Source organism: Haliotis rufescens, unplaced genomic scaffold (assembly GCF_023055435.1).
Source record: "Haliotis rufescens isolate VD_foot unplaced genomic scaffold, xgHalRufe1.0.p SCAF_21, whole genome shotgun sequence".
NCBI lineage: Eukaryota > Metazoa > Mollusca > Gastropoda > Lepetellida > Haliotidae > Haliotis > Haliotis rufescens.
The window spans coordinates 3,747,507-3,772,159 of record NW_025963902.1 but is presented as its reverse complement, the minus strand read 5'-3'; the positions used below and the strand labels follow the sequence as shown (position 1 = coordinate 3,772,159).

Here is a 24,653-nt window from a genome sequence, read left to right as displayed (position 1 = left end):
TGTTTGTCCTTGTAGTCGGTGTTGACGAGGGGGTGCTGTGGTTTATCGTCGTAGTCGAGGCTTTACTCACACCGACGTCTAAGGCGAGAGACCATTCAGTAAGTAAAAGTGTTGAAAGGACTGATATGCTGATGTACAGTGCCCGCATCTGGAACAGAAAATCCGTGTTGATAGTTACTTCGAGTGAGTGGAGTAATACAGTTCTAATGTGGCCTGTAGCGGTAAATTGAGAGAATTTAGCCAACGGGCCATTTGATCCAAACGAAATGAGATAGCATTCTGTGTCTATATCAACCAAAGTTCAAAATTCTAGGTATAAAGGGCAACATGGACCGCATTATGTGAAATATTACTTTCTCGCTCTATTGCTTTCTCGCCCCATCGCTTTCTCGCTCTATATTGCTTTCTCGGGGGGGGGGGGGGGGGGGGGGGGGGGGGGGTTGATCCCCAGGCACATTAGGCACATTGTTTACATGCTGCTGTCTATAACTGAATATAACTGACTGCGGCATAGAAAAACAAACAACTACAAGATGTGATAAAACAAACAACAAGATGTGACAAAATATCCTCACAGCCGTGTTATTAAGAAATAAGTTTCAGATTGATCATACATACTTTATTAAACAAATCATGAAATTGACCAATTTCTGCATGAGACTGGACAAGACAACATCAACACCAAACGAAACTCAAAAGAATAATTATCATAAATCAGACAGACAGACAGACAGTTTATTCAGTAATTTAGACATCAAGGCCCATAGTACAATGCAGATTGGATATTAACATTTGTCACGTGATATACATGATTAGATTTTAAATCAAGTTACGCATTTCTCTTTATAAAAACATGTTTTAAAAGTACAGAAACAGCATGGCTCATATCAGGATTTTCAGAGTTTAGCAGATTTATCAGTTAACTGACCGTCTTTAAAAATACCCTGCAACATGGGGATTATCATAAAACATCTGTCTGCATGTCCGATCCATATCCTGTTTCGGCACTCTTCTCCACGTTGGGATGCTATGTCCGAATAGGTCATTAGTACCTTGTGGTTGGAGTCTATGAATCAATCAAGTCAGAGAGACGACCTACCCGATCCATCTTAGATGGTTTTTACAAAAGCATACGTTGCTTGCGACCTATTCCAAGCCAGATCCTCACAAGACCCGATCAGTTTGAATACGTATTTAATAAAATTTGAATTTATTTTATTACTGTACAATTAAAAACGTTAGTGAGTGAATGGATGTTTAACTACGACACATTCGAGAGGTTTTCAGCGACATGCCACATGTTGCTGAATAATCGAGTATTGGTCAGACAAACAAATAGATTGTTACATGAGCAACGAACTCCGCCCGCAGACATAATCAGCCATGTCACACTCAATTGTAAGTCAGATCTTAAAACAAGCATTGCAAACCTATTCTGTCTGGGGTCCCGTTGCACAAAGCGAGCTTAGCGCTACGGTTGTCGTAACTCTGTGTTAAAGAATGAGAGTTATGGTCGTCTTAGCGCTAAGCTGGCTTTGTGGAACGGGGCCCTTGAAATGACAAAGAGGGGAACAGAATCAAAGCTTTGTGCTGACCTTTTTGTATATGTCCCGTGTACCTTGACAATCCAAACTGATACCGAAATGTGCGGAAACACTTCCTTCCGTGTATGTGAGTACATCTGGGTGTGTTGATATATCGAACGAGAAGTATTGCTGGAGTGCCACACATAGTGATCTGGTCATTTACCACCAATAAAACACGAATTAGGGACCACAAAAACAATGTATCGTGTCACAAACAGCCAAGGACACCCAAGAACAAGTGTAGCGTTACACCCAATGCCAAATCGCTCGAAACAACACGATTTACCCACAAATGTCCGACGTTGGTGATTATGTACAGAACCAGTAATTACATCCTATCTAAATAACATTTGATACCCTCTCGTTTATTGTGTAGTTAACTCTTAACACCAACAGACCTCATCATGTGGTAATGACTGGTCGATTGCAGTGTATGCGTATGGTTGGTATTGCTCTATGTTCAGATCAGTTCTGCGCAGTGCTCGGATTTCTCGGCCATCTGGAGCAACCGGAAGTTCCAACTGTTTGAAACATGAGCGTTACTCAGTGGGAATGGAAGGGAGATCAAATCTGTGGCCTCAATGTGAACTCCATAAAGTGAGTGAGTGAGTTGGGTTTAACGCCGCTTTTAACATTATTCCAGTTATATCGCGGCGTGTCAGCTTAATGTGGGAGGAAAGCCCGAAGTGATGCAGGTCTCAGACGTTTACCACTTCGGTGAAACCCACGAGCACGGGTATGGTGCTGACAAACCTAGAAACATAATCGGGGCGACCTGGGATTGGAACCATGTTCCCGTGTTTTTTCAGTTGAACAATTGACTTGCCTTTGCATGTGTGTTTGACGTGTGCAACCGGTGGTGGAGGATACGCTCACCTTTTCGCGAACACCTATTTGACAGTTATTCAAACATGATCGTGATATAGTCGGAATACAATCGACTACAATTTTGGGCAGATATTTCTGTTTTGATTGTGGAAAAAAAATTTTGTTCGCTTATATTTACAGAAGTCAGTGGACCACAGAGGGGATTATGGGGGAAAATATTAAGCAACTAATTCAATCAACATAGTCCAAGATAAATAGGCCCCTCGTACAAAAAAAAAAAAGAAACTTCCAAAAAAGAAACGCACAGGTAGTAGTGAATTGAACCTGACTACACAAAAAAACACGGTATATTAATTGGATATATGTTATTGGAAAACGTTTGTGGCCTGATATTCGACAAACGGTGTGTCAAAACGCCCTGGCCGTCGAGATCTCCAGATCTCAACCCAATCGAACACCTCTGGGATGAACTCGCCAGAACACGCCGCGGACACTCCCACAACTGGCCAACGCGCTACAAGCAGAATGGCGCAGAATTCCGCAGGACAGAATTCGTACACTTATCCAGTCAATGCCGAAGAGATGCAGAACCGTGATTGCTGCCCGGGGCGGTCACACGAGATACTGAGTTCAGCGCAACCTTGTTGCCTGATGGGACATGATAATAAACAGTTTTCAATGCCTTTGTACAACGACAACACCTGTTTACCATAACGGTATCGCCGTCGGTACGGAAGCGACGCACTGAAAGTTGAAACTGAAGTTGTAATTCACAAAAGTCATTTTTGTTTATTCTACCATGACATTGAAGAATGCTTCATTTTGAATGGTTAAAACGGGATATCCTTGTTCCTACTGAGACCTCTTTTACTTTAAACCTTTTCACACAAAAAAACTGCGCGTATGAATTCATAGATAGCATACATATCCATCCACAAATAAATGGCTGGCCATAACCCATCAGAACTGTATACGATATTTCACCAATACACGCTTGGTCTCTCATACACGCGGGGTCAACGGCTCGAGAAATCAATAGAGGCCCGGGCGCCTAACAGGTGTAATACGGTACGTTTGATATCGGATGTTTTTGGCGACGATGTTCACGTCCTATACTGAAACTCTTACTGGTTTGATGACGAGTTGACAAGGCTTAACGAAGACAGATCTTTTGCATACAAATATTATCGTTAATAAAACTGCTTTGGGTCATATTCGGTAATTTCCTCATTAAAAAAACGACAATAGAGGTAAAATAAAGCATTATAAAAACTATTTTTAAAAACTATTCATGATAACATGTTGTTTACAAACCTTTTTATGGGATCGATATTGGGTCACGGGTGGCCCAGTCGTCTAAGGCGACGCGATTCTCTGTGCAGAGTTGCGTCCCTTGGGCATGCCAGAATCCTATGATTGTGGGTTCGAATCCCGGTTCGCCCCGATTATATTTCTAGGTTTGTCAGCACCATACCCGTGCTCGTGGGTTTCACCGAAGTGGTGAACGTCTGAGACCCGCATCACTTTGACACGCTCGGCATTGAGGGGCTCAAACAAGGACTGGTCGGCTCGAAATCAGTATACTGTGTCTGAGTGGGGTATTCATGTTAAACTGCGGCATGGTATCTCAGTGAGCTAGCACTATAAACCAGCATCAGTCCGGACTAGTACAAGCAGCCACACACACACACACACACACACACACACACACACACACACACACACACACACACACACACACACAAACACACACACACAAACACACACAAACATCTTGGACGCGACGTTAAACCCCATTCCACCCCACCTCACCTAATTCACATATAAGTTATAGAATCTCTGCACTTGTACACAGCAGCAAACTTAACACTTCGGTTTTATTTGTTTCAACATCAGTAAAAGCGCTATGGCGTCACTGGATTGTCTGGTCGATCGAGGGGACACGGGTGGCCCAGTCGTCTAAGGCGCCGCGATTCGCTGTGCAGAGTTGCGTCCCTTGGGCACGCCAGAAACCTATGATTGTGAGTTCGAATCCCGGTTCGCCCCGATTATGTTTCTAGGTTTGTCAGCACCATACCCGTGCTCGTGGGTTTCACCGAAGTGGTAAACGTCTGAGACCTGCATCACTTCGGGCTTTCCTCCCACATTAAGCTGACACGCCGTGATATAACTGGAATACTGTTAAAAGCGGCGTTAAACCCTACTCACTCACTCACTCTGGTCCATCGATCACTTGATTGTCTGGTTTATTCACAGGCCGCCGTCGCAAGCTGTTGTGCCACGTCAGGCCTGTAATTTTCGTAGGTTATTTTTACCTACAGGTAGGGCAGGACATGCTTACCCTTTTTGCGAACATCTGGTGTCATCACATCTTCCCGAGGCAAGGGAGTTAACTGACTATAAAAGTCCAGTTTCCACCCTTGCCGAACTAGGCTGGTATTACGGAGTTTCATTTTGGCTGGACTAACGAGTCTACGCATAGTCCAATCAAAATCGCGCACCGAAATCGAAATCCGGTTCGTTAAGTGTCATGCAGATTTCGGTCGACTGCAGGATTTGCAAAGCATGTGCACCGCTAACTGCTGTCAACAGATATTTTCTAAATCTTTTCATGTTTTTAATCAAGGTGCTCTCGTGATTTGATGCACTTAGCGATGTAAGACTCGTTTTATCACAATATAGATCTTGATTATCGATCAGATCGTCTTGACTGGGCGCCACCGTTTTGTTTGAAGCAAATGCAAGTGATACGAGAGATTGAATCTGATTGGTCAGTAGGAGAGGCATAGAAAGGACATAACTCGCAATAGCCACTGGTGGCGCTACGATCGAGCCTACGAATTCCAGCCTAGTTCGGCAAGGTTGGAAACTGGACTTTTAAAGTCAGTTAACTCTCTTGCCTCGGGAAGATGGTGTCACCACTGATTTTCAGTGGTCCATTCATATATTTTAGCAGCTATTTTTACCTTTACGCCAAATGGAATCTGTTTCAGAGGATAATCAAGACTGGTTATTTTCTTGCATTGACGTTTTATATCTACATATATGTACCTCATATAAATCACACAATATGATGTCTTCAAACTTTAATATCGATCTGCATCAAGACCCACTTTAGAGATATAGAATTTAAATGCGCAACAACAGCTGGGCAAATAAACATTCCAGTGCTGGTACTCAGCGTGTTTTGAAAACGTTGATTGAGGAACACCTTGATGTGTTTGGACAGTGGAAATATTGAAATTATGCCAGCTGTTTATGTCCCAACCGTGTAGAATACGTCTTTATAACCACAACCGCATGGGTTGTATTCGGTCCACAACCATGACGTTAACGCTGCATGCTACCATCATCGTCCTGGCGGCAGGGATGGTCAAAGGTAAGTGTTCGTTTGTTCACACTGAGACGATCGACTGTCAGTTTTCCTTCCACATCAAGGCATTCTATGAAACAAGGAATAAGCCTCCCTACAACACATGGTGTATATTTTCGTCTTAATTGAAATGTCCTGCTACGAAATGAACAAATCACGTGGTTATGGTAAATACGTGTCCTGCTACAGTATGAACAAATCATGTGGGTATGTTGATGACGTGTCCTGCTACACCATGAACAAATCACGTGGTTATGGTAAAGACGTGTCCTGCTACACCATGAACAAATCACGTGGTTATGTTAATGAAGTGTCCCACTGCAATATGAACAAATCACGTGGTTATGGTAAATACGTGTCCTGCTACAGTATGAACAAATCACGTGGTTATGGTAAATACGTGTTCTGCTACAATATGAACAAATCACGTGGTTATATTAATGACGTGTCCTGCTACAATATGAACAAATCACGTGGTTATGTTAATGAAGTGTCCCACTACAATATGAACAAATCACGTGGTTATGGTAAATACGTGTCCTGCTACAGTATGAACAAATCATGTGGGTATGTTGATGACGTGTCCTGCTACAATATGAACAAATCACGTGGGTATGTTGATGACGTGTCCTGCTACTCCATGAACAAATCACGTGGTTATGTCAATGACGTGTCCTGCTACAATATGAACAAATCACGTGGTTATGTTCATGACGTGTCCCAGTACAATATGAACAAATCACGTGGTTATGTTAATGAAGTGTCCCACTACAATATGAACAAATCACGTGGTTATGTTAATGAAGTGTCCCACTACAATATGAACAAATCACGTGGTTATGTTAATGAAGTGTCCCACTACAATATGAACAAATCACGTGGTTATGTTAATGACATGTCCTGCTACAGTATGAACAAATCACGTGGTTATGTTAATGAAGTGTCCCACTACAATATGAACAAATCACGTGGTTATGTTCATGACGTGTCCCACTAAAATATGAACAAATCACGTTGTCATGTTAATGACGTGTCCTGATACAATATGAATATATCACGTGGTTATGTTAATGAAGTGTCCCACTACAATATGAACAAATCACGTGGTTATGTTAATGACATGTCCTGCTACAGTATGAACAAATCACGTGGTTATGTTAATGAAGTGTCCCACTACAATATGAACAAATCACGTGGTTATGTTCATGACGTGTCCCACTACAATATGAACAAATCACGTGGTTATGTTAATGACGTGTCCCACTACAATATGAACAAATCACGTGGTTATATTAATGACGTGTCCCACTACAATATGCACAAATCACGGGGTTATATTAATGACGTGTCCCGTTACAATATGGACAAATCACGTGAGTATGTCAGACAATCTGATACTAAATTAAACTTAGAGAAGCTCCTTCACCGAATATGTTTATTTTTTCACAGCTGATATCTACAATCCGTACACACATCCGTCAACCAACCGGAGGTTCTTGCATGATCTGAGGTCACTGCTGAGACTCTATCTGGGAGAGAAGGTTCTGCCACCAGAAACTTTCACTCCACACGGAAGCGACCTGGGTATAACTTATCTTTGTCTTTTGGCACAACATGACACAATACTATGAAAACGTTTAGGCTTTCATGAACCATACCGCACAAAGAAAAATCAACAAAGGTTTACGTGGTTTCACAACCATGTCATTTTGCACCGGAAAACGTCTTTACATTGTGCATTTATTTGTATGTACAGAAATCTGTTTTTTTGTCTGGCCATGTCTAGAAGGAGGAGCTGTGTTCACTCGGTGGGGGAGGACAACATGTCCGTCAGGAAATGATGTCATGTATAAAGGTAAAAAATGTAACAAAACTCTTTTTATACGTCGATTGTACGATTCCGACTGTATCATGGGCATGTGTATATGAATCACTATCAAATAGTGATAATACCAGGTGGTCCCGAAACGGTCAGCGTATCCTGCCCACCAGTGTTACCAGTCACAAACACACGCAAAGGCAAGTCAATTGTTGACCTGGAAAAACACGGGAACATAAGGTGCAACTCAATACAAGGAATCGCATCTGACATCATTTTGGTCCCTGATGTTTCAGATTTGGAAATGTTCTCCACATGTCTACCATTAAACATTTTGAAAGAGTTACTTTCCTTCAGATGGTTTTATCAGTAGTTATGCCAGAATACCACTCCACAAAACTGATTGTAACATTTATGTATTTGTTATTTCATAAATATGAAAATCAATAACTATAGTCGAATAGTATCTTTATCTTCTACCCCGGATATTTACGGGTAGATAAGATAAACATACTACTATAGTCAAATAGTATCTTTATCTTATCTACCCGTGGAGATCCGGGCTAGAATAGGTCTTCAGCAACCCATGCTTGCCGTAAATGGCGACTATGCTTGTCGCAAAAGGCGACTAACGGGATCGGGTGGTCAGGCTCACTGACTTGGTTGATGCAGGTCATCGATCCCAATTGCGTAGATCGAGGCTCATGATGTACTAGATTGTCTGGTCCAGACTCGATTATTTACAGACCGCCGTCATAGTGCGGCGTTAAACAACAAACCAACCAGCCAACCAACTTTATCTTATCTCGGGATCGGGTGGACAGGCTGGCTGACTTGGCTGGTCATCGATCCCAATTGCGTGGATCGATGCTCATGATATCAATCACTAGATTGTCTGGTCCAGACTCGATTATTTACAGACCGCCGTCATATAGCCGGAATATTGCTGAGTGCGGCGTTAAACAACAAAACAACCAACCAACCAACCAACTTTATCTTATCTCACATTAAAGTACAGTTGGGCTAATGTCAGGTTATGCTGGAGGAAGCCATTACCAGGCCCCGGGTGGACCAGGAACAACCCTGTGCCTCCCTGAGGCACCTATCTACGCCAACCATTCTCCAGTAGGATCACAAAGCGATCTCTATGGTGCAGAGTATCAAACTGATGCAGAGACAGCGCCTCTTCATAAACTGTTTCAAGATGATATCCCGTGTGTGGTGTGTCACAGTCGTCATAGGAGGAGTGCTGTCATGGTCCCTGCCAGGAATGAGTGCTTCCCTGGGTGGCACCTGGAATACAAGGGGTACCTCTTTGGGGGTGCCACTGAACACTATACTGGTCACACTGATTATGTCTGTGTTGATGGCGATGCAGAAGCTGTCGCCGGGGGTAAGGCAAACACAAACGGCCATATCTTGTACCTGGTCGACTCTAAATGCGGTGCTTTACCTTGCCCACCATATGTTGAGGGATGGGAGCTGACATGCGCTCTTTGCACAAAATAAAATCATGTCACCTGTTGTATGTTTCCTTATATTATCAACTGGCTGTATGTTGGTAAACACAATATATTGCAATATACAGTCGTGCCTCGTTTATACGGACGCTTGCGTCATTTCACAATTCGTCCGTATAAACGAATTTCCGTATAACTGAAACCAGCTTCTTACTGGAAGAGTTACTTCCCTTCAATTATGTAATATGTAATCAAGGTCAGAAATGTCCATTTTGCCACCAAAATCGCGAGCTTTCTCTATCAGCATTTCATCATTAACGGGCACATTACGACTTGTCATGTCACACAACCAAAGATATAATGCATCTTCCAGCTTCTGGTGTTTTGCTACACGGGATCATTTGAATTTTCCGGGAGATTAAGCCACTTCTGTTTGTCTTTTAAAATGTCACCAATTGTCGATTTTCCTATGGTATGTCCAAATTCAGTGTCATAATGCTTGCTGATGGTTTTCAAACTTGCTGACGGGTGTTTTTCCTTAAACAGACAAATTTCCCTTTTTTCGCGTGCTGTAACTGCGTGTCGCTTTCGTCTCGCTGGTTGACAGGCCATACTCACAGTTTGAAGTCACAACTTTGACCTCTGACCTCAACAGACGCCATATTTATCGAATGGGATTACATGTCCAATAAACAAGCTCGTCTCAAACGTAACTCAGTGTCACTTCTCACGAATCAAAGGATTACCACCAGCGGAAGTGTACTGCGATACGTATTGCGATATACTGAGAGATGAAGCTTTTGACACTGATTGTACATGCAGGTCATATTTGCTACACAGTAAAGTAAATACTAGTATTACGAAGTCAAAGTCTGCATGGTCTGACCACGCCAACGTGAGGGAAAAATCCTTCCTCGTTTCCGCCATTTTGTCATTCAATTTCGAGTGAGTGAGTATGGTTTTACGCCGCTTTTAGCAATATTCCAGCAATATCACGGCGGGGGACACCAGAAATGGGCTTCACACATTGTACCCATGTCGGGAATCGAACCCGGGTCTTCGGCGTGACGAGCGAACGCTTTAACCACTAGGCTACCCGACCGCCCCCATTCAATTTCGAAGGGAAACATCATTTGTGAAAGCATTTCTGTGAAGGGTTAAGGTTAAACCAAAAAAATAACGAAACTTGTTACATTATGTTTACTCAATATTCCGGAACACAGAACAAAATATTGCAATATGTATCGATTGAAAAGGTAGACTGGTTTGTGGGTAAAGCCATGAAGTCCTACTTTACTATTTCGGGCCATGGGTGGCCAGGTTGTCTGAGACGCAATTTCATGATGCGCAAAATTATGTCCTTCAGCAGGGCCGAGATCAGCTGACCAAAGGTTCGAATCTCAGATTCTACACGATTAGGTTTGGTCTGTCAGCGCCACACCCAGGCTCGTGGGTTTCATCACACTGGTGAACACTCCAGTTCTACTGTCTTATCAACAACACATACAATATATTACTACTATTGGAACACCATGTTATATCAGTTTGGACTTTTCATAATATTCTGTTGTTTCAGTTTTAGTGTTTCAGTACATGATTCTGCACCCGCGCTATGGCAACATTTGGCGAGTGTAAACGCCACCCCCTGTCAGGCCTGTGTTGGCATGTTTACCCAGTGTCAATGGAGAGTCAGAAACACCTTTTGATCAACACGCAACTTCGACCCTTAATCCACCTGGATGTTTAATAGTATTGGCTCTCCATCTAATTTTAAAAGCTTTATGTAAAAGCATTGACTTTCGTAGTGAAACTTGACACGAGATATATTGGATCATAAATTTACATAGAGGCGGTGACTCATAGGCCAATCTGGTGATACAGAACTCTATATGTGTCAACAAAAGCGTCACGTGCCGATCCATCCTGGTATTTTGTCTTCATATTTCATAGCTCTTTCTGTATTTATTTACTGGAATATAACATCTCTGTAGCTCTAACGGTGCCCGTTACTTTTCAGCAACACCGTCCTTCTTGACAGTGGCAAAACCTATATTTTTATGATGTGTCTTACCATTCCATCTGGTCCGCCAAAGACGGAACGCGGCATGTAGAGTCTACATCATCTTGGGTTCATTGTCATTTCATCTTCCCATGAAAATCCTTTAGGTCTGAGTGAGTGAGTATGGTTTTACGCCGCTTTTAGCAATATTCCAGCAATATCACGGCGGGGGACACCAGAAATGGGCTTCACACATTGTACCCATGTCGGGAATCGAACCCGGGTTTTCGGCGTGACGAGCGAACGCTTTAACCACTACCCGACCCGACCGCCCCGCCCCCCCCCCCCCCCCCCCCCTTAGGTCTGAAGCCTTCACGATTGACTACATGAATAGTCTGGTGTCTGTGCCTGGTGTAGCGATAAAACTTTAGTTAATGTGCACAGAGCAAAAATCTTAAATCTACAGTAGTTTGATACTGAGGTTGTTGTCTTGGTGGACAAGACACTGTCCGGGGCATCATCAGAGACTGGGGTTTCAGACACACAGCTCAGCTGCAGTTTTGAATGTTTGTTAGAGACATCATATTCTGTTTTGGTCAATACTTCAAAACGTAAATTTGTTTTCTCCATTTTTTTGCAGGTTTGTGTCAAGATGTCCGACATGTACAGTGAACAGCCCATCTTTTTAAGTTAAACCTGAGGCAAAATAATATCTTTCTAGTACTTTTTGACACAAATTATATTTTCTAAATATGATCAAATTAAGTACTTGCGTTTTTCCTGTTGTAATTACGTCAACACCCGAGTTGAGTAAGAATCATACCAAATGCGGGCATGTTGCCATGGTAACATTATAGTGGGGGCCACAGCTGCGATACTGTGTATCATATACAGCGAGTATAAGCCTGTCGTTAAATATTACACCGGAGATCGAATGCATAAGAATAGGACATCAAAATGGATATAAACACATAACATGAAATTAAACCGAAATTGTTGGATACCCCGATGCACCGATTTGTTGGTTAGGGTTAGGGTTAGGGTTAGGTAGCCCTTAGGTTGTAGGGTAGTCGGGCGCTCTTGGCTTGTTGTGTGAGGCAGACGGATTGGATCAGGTGGGTTAGAGTTAGGGTTGGGGTTAGGTAGCCCTTAGATTGTAGGGTAGCCGGGCGCTCTTGGCTTGTTGTGTGAGGCGAACAGATTGGATCAGGTGGGTTAGGGTTAGGGTTAGGGTTAGGGTCAGGTAGCCTTTAGATTATAGGGTACTCGGGCGCTCTTGGCTTGTTGCGTGAGGCGAACAGATTGGATCAGGTGGGATAGGGTTAGGGTTAGGGTTAGGGTTAGGGTTAGGTAGCCCTTAGATTATAGGGCAGCCGGGCGCTCTTGGCTTGTTGTGTGAGGCGAACAGATTGGATCAGCTGGGTAGGGTTAGCGTTAGGGTTAGGGTTAGGTAGCTCTTAGATTATAGGGTAGTCGGGCGCTCTTGGCTTGTTGTGTGAGGCGAACAGATTGGATCAGGTGGGTAGGGTTAGGGTTAGGGTTAGGGTTAGGTAGCCCTTAGGTTATAGGGTAGTCGGGCGTTCTTGGCTTGTTGTGTGAGGCGAACAGATTGGATCAGGTGGGTAGGGTTAGGGTTAGGGTTAGCGTTAGGGTTAGGGTTAGGTAGCCCTTAGATTATAGGGTAGTCGGGCGCTCTTGGCTTGTTATGTGAGGCGAACAGATTGGATCAGGTGGGTAGGGTTAGCGTTAGGGTTAGGGTTTGGACGCCCTTAGGTTATAGGGTAGTCGGGCGCTCTTGGCTTGTTGTGTGAGGCGAACAGATTGGATCAGGTGGATAAGGGTTAGGGTTAGGGTTTGGTAGCCCTTAGGTTATAGGGTAGCCGGGCGCTCTTGGCTTGTTGTGTGAGGCGAACAGATTGGATCAGATGGGTTAGAGTTAGGGTTGGGGTTAGGTAGCCCTTAGATTGTAGGGTAGTCGGGCGCTCTTGGCTTGTTGTGTGAGGCGAACAGATTGGATCAGGTGTGCTGGCTTGGTGACTTCGTTGACGCAGGTCATCGTGACCCTCGAATAGGGGATTGCTTTTTATACCAACTCCTGGTTTATCCGGACACGATCACTTAAAGGTTGCCGTGATATGTCTGGAATATTGCCGAGTGCGACGTAAACAAAGAAGTACAAGATAAAACACAATTAAATTGTTTGATAGGCATTGCTTAGAAGTTGACGGATGACAAGATAGACACAATTCTATGGATAACAACTTCTTTAATACTGTGAAAAGCGACGTTTCGGTATAGATCCTTATACCGTTGTCAAGCAAGACTGAATGAGGGACATAGTACAGAATATATATAGTAGGTGGGGGATTAACAGTAGAGGATTAACAGTAACAACAATTGCATACATGAGTGGGATAACATTGGTAGGTGTTGGTGGGATGTTATCCCACTCATGTATGCAATTGCATGTACCCATCTTTTCAGGTTAAACCTCAAGCCAAATTATATATTTCCAGGACTTTTGACACAAATTATTTTGTTCTAAATGTCATCAAATTAAGTACATGTACTTGTGTCCAGTGATTGACATTGTGAGCATCGATCTACACACTTGGCAGACTGTCTTCATAGTCAGGGGCACGGATGGCCCAGTCGTCTAAGGCGCCGCGATTCGCTGTGCAGAGTTGCGTCCCTTGGGCACGACAGAAACCTATGATTGTGAGTTCCAATCCCGGTTCGCCCCGATTATGTTTCTAGGTGTGTCAGCACCATACCCATGCCCGTGGGTTTCACCGAAGTGGTAAACGTCTGAGATCTGCATCACTTCGGGCTTTCCTCTCACATTACGCTGACACGCCGCGATATAATTTGAATATTGTTAAAAGCGGCGTTAAACCCAACTCACTCACTCACTCTTCATATTCAAACACAAGCCAAATCCTAGGAGGTAACTAATGGTCCAATCCATGTTTATTGGCACACAATATTCACACACGTAAGTTTTCAGATCCAGTGGTCGTGGTTGTGAAATAATCATTTTCCGGAATCGAATTTCTCCTTTCACAAAATTATAGGATAGCTTTTTATAGGATATTGAACGAAACTAAGTAAAGCCTATAGCTTTCCCAGTCTTTGACAACCTCAAAACCGACATAGGAACAGTTGCGCTTTGAGTAGAGTAGAATGTGCTCATTCAAGCTCCTCACAGGGATAGTCCGTTCGCGGGCTCTCTATAGACCATGATACCTGGAAGTTAACGGGGGTATCACGCTCTGGGGCGGAGCTTAAGAATGACTACAGGAGTTGGATCTACCGGCACTAAGGGTATTTCAGTTATGCCACAGCGTGTCATCACAGGTAGGAACGAAGCCCGAAGTCACGTAGGGCCCTGTACCACAAAGCGAGCTTAGCGCTAAGTCGATCGTAGCTCCCATACTTTAATACAGACTTACGTCAATCGTAGCGCTAAGCCCGAATATGGCAGTGACAAACCTAGAAATACTCATAGCCACAACAGATTTCCCATTCGCCACCACGCGTATATGTTTCCGTAGCCAACACGGCTACATTATGCTTGTCCCGGAATGGCACGAGTTGGTCACGAATGTAGATTCGGGCACGTCCAAGGGAGGCAACTCTGTACAGCGATATGCGGCGCCAAAGTTGAGTGGGTCACACGTGTTACTATGAAAATATGGTCTTTTGTAAACTGTTCAAAATGTATTAAAACTATTTTAAAAAGTATAATCTTAATTCAATAATTTGTGGTTATATTTTGTTTTTGTTTTTGTGTGTGGAGGATCGTTTTACCCTTTAGACGACTGTATGACTGGCTGACATGTAACATTCGTTCATAGCAAAATTATATTATACAAAATTTCCTTTGTTGAAAACATCCATTTTTGTGATAAACGTTTCCTCTAAGACGTTCGTGTATATTTGGGCAACTGACAAAAATAATTACTATCAGTATATTTAACACAATGACATGTTAAATATGACACATTTCCAACCAACCTTCGTTCGAATGTGTTCATGGTCGACTATTTATACAGGGTGTCTGGCGAATATGTATGACACTAAGCTGCAGCTTAAAGGGCACTTTAGGTCACGTAAACGCTTGTGTTCACAGTTACTGTTGACCGGCATGGCAGTACTCCACAAGCTCACGGCCAGAACATTGATTCCAGCAACACTCGCAGATAAATCCCTGCGATCCGGTCCGCTTGTCCAGGAAGGAGAACGCAGACTTCTTGGACGCTCTGTACTTCACTAATTCCTGGCCTGACTCGCCATCTGAAGAAAACATTCACATAAAAAGGGGTGGATATTCAGAGGTAGATGTGAAGGGGTCGCTACGAACGGGGGGTTGTGAAGGATGATATGAAGGCGGTGATACGAGGGCTGATAAAAAAGTTGTAAGCCTAACAAACAAAACCAACAAGCCAATAAAGTGTTTTTAATTCTCAATTATTAAATCAACATAATAAATCAAGTGAGTGAGTGAGTGAGTGAGTGAGTGAGTGAGTGAGTGAGTGAGTGTGTGAGTGAGTGAGTGAGTGAGTACTTTTCAATACACTTTTCATATCGATAGTACAGCTTTTCATTTCCAGACAGGAAGAAGTTTTCTGAAGCCACGCTGAAAAACCCACAACGTCCTTACTAAGGCGCTGTGTTGATTTACCATCACGTACTTACTAGGACGTGTTGATTTACCATCACGTGCTTACTAAGACCTTGTGTTGATTTACCATCACGTGCTTACTAGGACGTGTTGATTTACCATCACGTCCTTACTAAGACCTTGTGTTGATTTACCATCACGTGCTTACTAGGACGTGTTGATTTACCATCACGTCCTTACTAAGACGTGTTGATTTACCATCACGTGCTTACTAGGACGTGTTGATTTACCATCACGTCCTTACTAAGACCTTGTGTTGATTTACCATCACGCGCTTACTAGGACGTGTTGATTTACCACATCGTGCTTACTAAGACGTGTTAATTTACCATCACGTCCTCACTACGGTGCTGTGTTGATTTACCATCACGTGCTTACTAAGACGTGTTAATTTACCATCACGTCCTCACTACGGTGCTGTGTTGATTTACCATCACGTCCTTACTAAGACGTGTTGATTTACCATCACGTGCTTACTAGGACGTGTTGATTTACCATCACGTCCTTACTAAGACCTTGTGTTGATTTACCATCACGCGCTTACTAGGACGTGTTGATTTACCACATCGTGCTTACTAAGACGTGTTAATTTACCATCACGTCCTCACTACGGTGCTGTGTTGATTTACCATCACGTGCTTACTAAGACGTGTTAATTTACCATCACGTCCTCACTACGGTGCTGTGTTGATTTACCATCACGTCCTTACTGACATGTTTTTATGATTTACCTTCATTTCCTTAGTTAAGGAGCTGTGTTGATTTACCATCACGCGCTTACTAGGACGTGTTGATTTACCACATCGTGCTTACTAAGACGTGTTAATTTACCATCACGTCCTCACTACGGTGCTGTGTTGATTTACCATCACGTGCTTACTAAGACGTGTTAATTTACTATCACGTCCTCACTACGGAGCTGTGTTGATTTACCATCACGTCCTCACTAAGGAGTTGTGTTGATTTACCATCACGTCCTCACTAATGAGCTGTGTTGATTTACTAGCACGTCCTTATTAAGGCGCTGTGTTGATTTACTATCACGTCCTTATTAAGGAGCTGTGTTGATTTACCATCACATCATTACTACGATGTTGTTATGATTTCTGCCTTCTGCTGATTTACCATCACCTCCTACTCCTAGTGAGTGAGTGAGTGAGTGAGTTTGGTTTTACGCCGCTTTTAGCAATATTCAAGCAATATCACGGCGGGGGACACCAGAAATGGGCTTCACACATTGTACCCATGTCGGGATTCGAACCCGGGTCTTCAGCGTGACGAGCGAACGCTTTAACCACTAGGCTTCCCGACCGCCCCACCTCCTACTAAGGCGTTGTGTTGGTTTCCAAACACGCCCTTATTAAGGCATTGTCCTGATTTAGCATCACCTCCTACTAAGGCGTTGTGTTGGTTTACAAACACGCCCTTATTAAGGCCGTGTCCTGATTTAGCATCACGTACTTATTAAATGCCTTGTGTTGATTTACCATCACCTCCTACTAAGGAGCTAAGTTGATTTACCATCACGTTCTTACTAAGTCTGGACTAGACAATCCAGTGATTAATATAATGTGCATCGATCCACGCAATTGGGATCGATGAAATGCATCAACCAAGTCCGCAAGTCTGACCACCTGATCCCGTTAGTCGCCTCTTACGACAAGCATAGTCATCTTTTACGGCAAGCATGGGCTGCTGAAGACCTATTCTACCCCGGATCTTCACGGGTCATTTATACATGTGGAAACCTTAATAACGCATCGTGTTGAATTACCATCACGTGCTTACTGAGGCATCGTGTTGAATTACCATCACGTACTTACTGAGGCCTCGTGTTGATTTACCATCCCGTGCTTACTGAGGCCTTGGGTGTTGATTTACCATCACGTGCTTACTGAGGCCTCGTGTTGATTTACCATCACGTGCTTACTGAGGCCTCGTGTTGATTTACCATCACGTGCTTACTGAGGCCTCGTGTTGATTTACCATCACGTGCTTACTGAGGCCTCGTGTTGATTTACCATCACGTACTTACTAAGACTTATTGTTCATTTACGACCAACTTAAAATGTAAGACTATGTGAATAAAATAGAAACATTGTGAACAGGTTTGATTTCTTCGCAACGAGCATATGTTAATAACTTTACGAAAACAAAACAAAATTTTATGTAGGTTTTGGAAGGGACATTACCCTGACATATATCGAGTAAACCACACTTTCTTCTATTTTATTATTTTATTTTTTTAAATCAAGTTAATTATTAATTATTAAAGTTGTAACTCTATATACCCCACAGACTATACGCAACTTTGGATAAAGGAAACACAAGTAATCCAAATGAATTTTTACTCAATTTCAAAGTACTGTAAAATTACATACACATACACATACACATACGCAGCCTCCTGTCTGTAGTGTAGTCATTAGACACTAAATATTTTAACAGAGTGAGTGAGTGAGTGAGTTGGGTTTAGCGCCGTTTTTAACAGCACGGCGTGTCAGCTTAATGTGGGAGGAAAGCCCGAAGTGATGCATGTCTCAGACGTTTACCACTTCGGTGAAACCCACGAGCACGGTTATGGTGCTGACAAACCTAGAAACATAATCGGAGTGAACCGGGATTGGAACCCACAATCATAGGTTTCTGGCGTGCCCAAGGGACGCAACTCTGCACAGCGAATCGCGGCGCCTTAGACGACCGGGCCACCCGTGCCCATTGTTTTAACAGTAGACACATTACCAGTGACTATCCGGGTCAGCAACCCATGCTTGCTGTAAAAGGTAATTATGCTTGTTGTGAGAGGCGACTAACGGGATCGGGTGGTCAGGCTCGCTGACTTGGTTGATGCATGTCATCGTATCCTAATTGCCTGAATCAATTCTCATGATAACAATCACTGGATTATCTGGTCCAGACTCGATTATTAATAGACCGCCGTCATACAGCTGAAATATTGTTGATCGCGACGTTAAACAACAAACAAACAGAAGACACAGACTTACCAACTGAACGCACGCTTCTCCCGTATACACTGCAGATTTTCGACACTTGTTCAGGGACATTGTTGCAGATACCCCTGGGGTCGGGGTTGCGATCATTGAGGAAACAAACACGTGTCGTTCCTGCGTATACCGGCCGCGCACCACACAGCAGTCCGAACACCAAGCAGATCGACCATAGGACATGGATGGACATAGCTTAAAGAAATAAATACCATTGATTATGAATCTTATATACGACATAGCTTAAAGAAATATATACCATTGATTATGAATCTTATATACGACATAGCTTAAAGAAATATATACCATTGATTATGAATCTTATATACGACATAGCTTAAAGAAATATATACCATTGATTATGAATCTTATATACGACATAGCTTAAAGAAATATATACCATTGATTATGAATCTTATATACGACATAGCTTAAAGAAATATATACCATTGATTATGAATCTTATATACGACATAGCTTAAAGAAATATATACCATTGATTATGAATCTTATATACGACATAAGTATCATGTCATCCAGACAAACGGAGAGGGCGTCATTGAAAAATGATAAATATAAAATTCTTTGGAATATGCCCGTTTACAGCCTCATATGTATCCAGGCCAACAAACCTGTACTTGTCCTTTTTGATAATTTATATTATTGAATTTTCTGTCCCTTTTGACACTAATGTGATTGACAAGATTCAGGAAAAACATGGCAAATATGCGGACTTCGCGTTCGAAATGTCACGCTTGCATCCCAAGTACCAAGTTGTCCGACTCTCCATTGTTCTCGGTGCCTTAGGTTTGGTACCTCCCAATCTGTTGACTGACATCGGGAGAGTACCCGGGTTTGCTACCAGGAATACAGCCCTTCTGACAATCTGGGTAATGCAGAAGGCTGCAGTGTTGGGGAGTCTTCACATTCTCCGAAAGGTTCTCGGTGGGTTTGTAAAGGCAGCGCTTCCTGGGAGAAGTCCCATTCGCTGTCTGGGCTGGGTGTAGAAGGGGCAACGGTCCTGAGCTGATGATGAGCCTAACCAGCCTGACTGTGCCAGGATCACCCAAACCCTCTTTGCTGCATTTTTTATTTTAATCTGTACATAATAAAAATGAAGGCTACTTATATTGCGCATACTTCCACACCACTCAGGGGCATGCTCAAAGCGCTATTATTACCCCGGTCACTGGATCAATGTCCACTCAAGAATCATTCTCAGCTCCCTGGGGAGTATACCTGATGCCCCGTTAAGAGTCGACTAGCCTATCGGGTACGGGGATATTGCCCTTACTGCACAAGCCGTGTTCATGACGTCAGTCAATGGTTTACCATGTCCACATTCGAGTAATTACGGCCTCCGTGATATATTTGGAATAGTGCGGCGTTAAACAACATGCATTCACTCAATCGCGCTTACCTGGTGGTTCCTGGGGCTTGGCTGTGTGATTTGATTATTGTGCGAAAAGATTGCTTTTATAAGTTTCCTGCGACAGGCCTTCTCTCTGAAGAAGCCCCACCGCAACTCCCAATGATAATAACACAAGGAAGTTAGGAAGTAAGCGGTCTTAAAGATGAGTTATAACGGACGTTCAGTTGGAGGCGCGGTATCGCCAGTTCACCCGACAACATGAAGACAGATTGTCTTGTTTTGAAGCGATGTTTATTTAAGGAGATGAAAACTTCTAAAATGCACTGTATTGCATGAAAGGAGCGTTGATGTATGTGTGTTGATGTTTATTTTGAGAAATAATACATAGAAATGTTTATCCTTTGTCAACCTAACTTGTTCTGTCACTCAAGTGGTCAGCAGATTCCACAGCAAACCTATAGCCTTCTAGTCCCCGTATTTGGTCACTTCACGATGAATTGTGTGCACAAATATATAGAGGTTATCACGCGAGTGTGTTTGGGGAAGGTAAATATCCTGTATTAGGAATAAACATTGTATTTAGCGAGCCTTGGCGAAAACATTGCATTTAGCGAGCCTTGACGAGCTAAATATATAGTGTTTATTCCTAATACAGGATATTTACCATCCCCAAACACACAAGCGTGATAACCTCTTTATCATATAATGTCATTCTTTAATTTTGTGATTGAAAATCGCTTTCCCTCTCTCACAAACATTACCTAAACATTGCGAGTTTTCCTGGAATGCGCGCATTAATATTTATTACGTCACAGGGTAAGTGATGTGTCAGTCGGACAGTGACAGTAGCCAATATAGTTCCAACTGAAATCTGTTTCTTTTACAGTGGCGAAGCAATATATACGCATAACAACAAATTGTTTTACTTGCATTTCGCGGCAATCCATCGGTCTGTCCGCTAGAGTAACTGCCCTTTGTCAAAGGGAAGCTACTCTAACCCTAGTCTATTAGACGTCATGGCCACGATTAAACGTTGTTGACAGTCGGCCTGTCCTGTCAAAACGTTAGAAGTGCAATCAAGTGTACACACAGCGACAAAACGAAACAAGGTAACAATTCAAATATATTTCGGCCAAATCCAACTATTTTGATTTGTGGAAAAGGTTCAAGCCGCAGAGGTCTACAAGCACAGATATGGCCACTGATCCCGCTTGGCATGGGCTAGTGCCCTCGCAAAATTGTTTCGAAATTTATATCTCCAAAGTTGCCAAAACTTATAAAATGCCTTAGCGACGTCACAGTTAGACACTGATTTTAAGTATATTAGACTGTTCTTTTGCTTATGATAGCAATTATCTCTGTAGTTTATCCAGATTCCCGATGGTTAATTCTAACTCGATTGACGAATGACAAGGGCGACGCCATGTTTGTTTATAAACACAAAAGGTTGTCCCTACTTGACCTTTGATATTTGCATCTCTATCCGTTGGCTTTATTCTGCCGAGAAACCTACCCATTATATGATAAAAAAGGATATGTTTTAATTAACCCACAATGCTATTAAAATTTAACATGGGCGACTCTAAACCTGTCATGATGGACACCGTTCCACCATGAAGATTAAAAGAATTGGGCAGGTACACTGTGTGTCTTGGGTGGTTTAAATGTGCCTTGGTTGGTTACAGTGTGTGCCTTGGTTGGTTACAGTGTTTGCCTTGGATGGTTACATTGTTTGCCTGGGGTGGTTACATTGTGTGCCTTGGGTAATTACACTGTGTGCCTAGGGTAGTTATAGTGTGTGCCGTGGGTAATAACACTGTGTGCCTGGGGTGGTTACATTGTGTGCCTTGGGTATTTACACTGTGTGCCTTGGGTGGTTACACTGTGTGCCTTGGGTGGTTACACTGTGTGCCTTTGATGGATTCACTGTGTGCCTTGGGTGGTTACACTGTGTGTCTTGGGTGCATGGTTACATTGTGTGCCTTGGGTGGTTACATTGTTTGCCTTGGGTGGTTACACTGTGTGTCTTGAGTGGTTACACTGTGTGCCTAGGGTGGTTACACTGTGTGCCTTGGGTGGTTACACTGTGTGCCTTGGGTGGTTACACTGTGTGCCTTGGGTTGTTACACTGTGTGCCTTGCGTGGTTACACTGTGTGCCTTGCGTGGTTACACTATGTGTCTTGGGTGGTTACACTGTGTGCCTTGGGTGGTTACACTGTGTGTCTTTGGTGGTTACACTGTGTGCCTTTGATGGTTACACTGTGTGCCTTGGGTGGTTACACTATGTGTCTTGGGTGGTTACACTGTGTGTCTTGGGTGCATGGTTACATTGTGTGCCTTGGGTGGTATCATTGTTTGCCTTGGGTGGTTACACTGTGTGCCTTGGGAGGTTACACTATGTGTCTTGGGTGGTTACATTATGTGCCTTGGGTGGTTATAATGTGTGTCTTGGGGGTTACATTGTGTACCTAGGATGGTTACATTGTTGTCTTGGGTGGTTACACTGTGTGCCTAAGGTGGTTACAGTGTGTGCCTTGGGTGGTTACAGTGTGTGCCTTGGATGGTTACAATGTGTGCCTTGGATGGTTACACTGTGTGTCATGGGTGGTTACACTGTGTGCCTTGGGTGGTTACACTGTGTGCCTTGGGTGGTTACACTGTGTGCCTTGGGTGGTTACACTGTGTGCCTTGGGTGGTTACACTGTGTGCCTTTGATGGTTACACTGTGTGCCTTGGGTGGTTACACTGTGTGTCTTGGGTGGTTACACTGTGTGTCTTGGGTGCATGGTTACATTGTGTGCCTTGGGTGGTTACATTGTTTGCCTTGGGTGGTTACACTGTGTGCCTTGGGAGGTTACACTGTGTGTCTTGGGTGGTTACATTATGTGCCTTGGGTGGTTATAATGTGTGTCTTGGGGGTTACATTGTGTACCTAGGATGGTTACATTGTTGTCTTGGGTGGTTACACTGTGAGCCTAGGGTGGTTACAGTGTGTGCCTTGGGTGGTTACACTGTGTGCCTTGGATGGTTACAATGTGTCATGGGTGGTTACACTGTGTGCCTAGGGTGGTTACACTGTGTGCCTTGGGTGGTTACACTGTGTGCCTTGGGTGGTTACACTGTGTGCCTTGGGTGGTTACACTGTGTCTTGGGTGGTTACAATGTGTGCCTTGGATAGTTACACTGTGTGTCTTGGGTGGTTACACTGTGTGCCTTGGGTGGTTACACTATGTGACTTGGGTGCAGGCACTGTTTACCTTGGGTGGTCACATTGTTTGTTTTGGGTGGTTACACTGTGTCTTGGGTGGCTACACTGTGTGCCTTATCTGAGTTTGATTAAAAATTTCCACCACGAATCAAGACACCATTTTAGCAACAACAATATGAGATGGTTTATCCTTTCTTAAAATGAAAAAAAAAAAGGTTCTTGAAACTATATGAACCAATGTTGATTCGGCAGAAGGTGGGTTGCTGCTCATGCTATCTGATAATCAACCACTGGTACAGGCTGGTTTGTGTATATTTCTACAAGGATTTCAAAGTGTGTCACACAGCTCTTGTTAAAAAAATGTTTCATCAAATTTAAACCATTCGTTCAAGTTTCATGGTAGACATGTGGGGGACATTTCCAAATTTGAGGCATCAGTGACAAAAATGATGTCAGATGCAATTCCCTATTTTGACTTGTACCATAATATGTTCCTGTGTTTTTTAAAAAGGTGTTGTTGACTTCGTAGAGCTTCAGCTTATGGAAACTACGACACAAGTATTTCATGATGAAAATGTTTTATTATGATGTAAGAAAAATATTTACAATGGAAACATAACAATATATATGTAGAGTTTTCCATATGAAACATCCAGTATCACTCACTCACAGAACATAGCAATACACATGAAGGTCACAAGCATCCAAAACCAGCGCTTGCCGATCTCCATATCATGAACTCAATCATTTCATCAACAGTCTACAACCAAGAGAGAAATAGTACAAAGATCATATTCAGAGCTCCTACATCAAGTCATCCACAAAGAATGTGGACCCGGGCTCACGTGATGTAAACAGTATTCATGATGACTTACAACAGAACAATTACAAACAATTAAAGTCACTAGAAATACAGGAAAGCTCGTTATGAAACCAGCCTTGAAACATGTACCACAGCAATGATTGCAGTATGCAGGAACCTGGAAGGAAGATAGCCACTCTGCAGGCCAGGTGATGATGGGTCTCAGATGTTTACGACTTTTCAGAAACCCATGAGCAGGGTATGGTGCTGACAAACCTAGAAACATAATCGGGGCGAACTGGGATTCGGACCCATGATAACAAGCTTCTGGCCTGCCCAAGGGGAGCAACTCTGCACAGCGCATTGCGTCACCTCTGCCAACAGTACCACGCAGGACCTGTTACCATCTGGAGAAACATAGTGTTCCTCTCATTTGTTTCAGCAGCTATGGTGGTTTCTGAGACATACCCTGGTATATCAAACTGAAGTCAATGGCGTATGTACAGATCTCTGACA

At 43.1% G+C, this 24,653-nt stretch overlaps 2 protein-coding genes across 2 annotated transcripts; one reads left to right on the top strand and one right to left on the bottom strand.

Moving 5' to 3' along the window:
- Positions 1 to 5,677: 5,677 nt before the first annotated feature.
- LOC124133411 lies at positions 5,678 to 9,130 on the top strand. The gene is made up of 4 exons (XM_046497817.2): positions 5,678 to 5,793; positions 7,237 to 7,371; positions 7,574 to 7,642; positions 8,640 to 9,130. The coding sequence occupies exons 1-4, from the start codon at positions 5,715 to 5,717 to the stop codon at positions 9,113 to 9,115; spliced, it is 759 nt and encodes a 252-aa protein (XP_046353773.2). The 5' UTR covers positions 5,678 to 5,714; the 3' UTR covers positions 9,116 to 9,130.
- A 4,734-nt stretch (positions 9,131 to 13,864) lies between these two features.
- LOC124133455 (molluscan insulin-related peptide 3-like) lies at positions 13,865 to 20,190 on the bottom strand. Its single transcript, XM_046497887.2, has 3 exons — positions 20,175 to 20,190; positions 18,755 to 18,949; positions 13,865 to 15,361 (listed from the first exon to the last, which is right to left on the bottom strand). Exons 2-3 carry the CDS (start codon positions 18,945 to 18,947, stop codon positions 15,198 to 15,200), a joined length of 357 nt encoding a protein of 118 aa, XP_046353843.1. The 5' UTR covers positions 18,948 to 18,949; positions 20,175 to 20,190; the 3' UTR covers positions 13,865 to 15,197.
- Between the last annotated feature and the right edge of the window lie 4,463 nt (positions 20,191 to 24,653).

Excerpts from the sequence above, each read along its gene's own strand:
- LOC124133411 (XM_046497817.2), top strand. The coding sequence starts at position 5,715 with ATGGGTTGTATTCGGTCCACAACCATGACGTTAACGCTGCATGCTACC. Across the intron at positions 5,794-7,236 it reads GGCGGCAGGGATGGTCAAAG|CTGATATCTACAATCCGTAC; the intron begins GTAAGTGTTCGT and ends ATTTTTTCACAG. Across the intron at positions 7,372-7,573 it reads TCCACACGGAAGCGACCTGG|AAGGAGGAGCTGTGTTCACT; the intron begins GTATAACTTATC and ends GGCCATGTCTAG.
- LOC124133455 (XM_046497887.2), bottom strand. The coding sequence starts at position 18,947 with ATGTCCATCCATGTCCTATGGTCGATCTGCTTGGTGTTCGGACTGCTG. Across the intron at positions 15,362-18,754 it reads GAGAAGCGTGCGTTCAGTTG|ATGGCGAGTCAGGCCAGGAA; the intron begins GTAAGTCTGTGT and ends TGTTTTCTTCAG.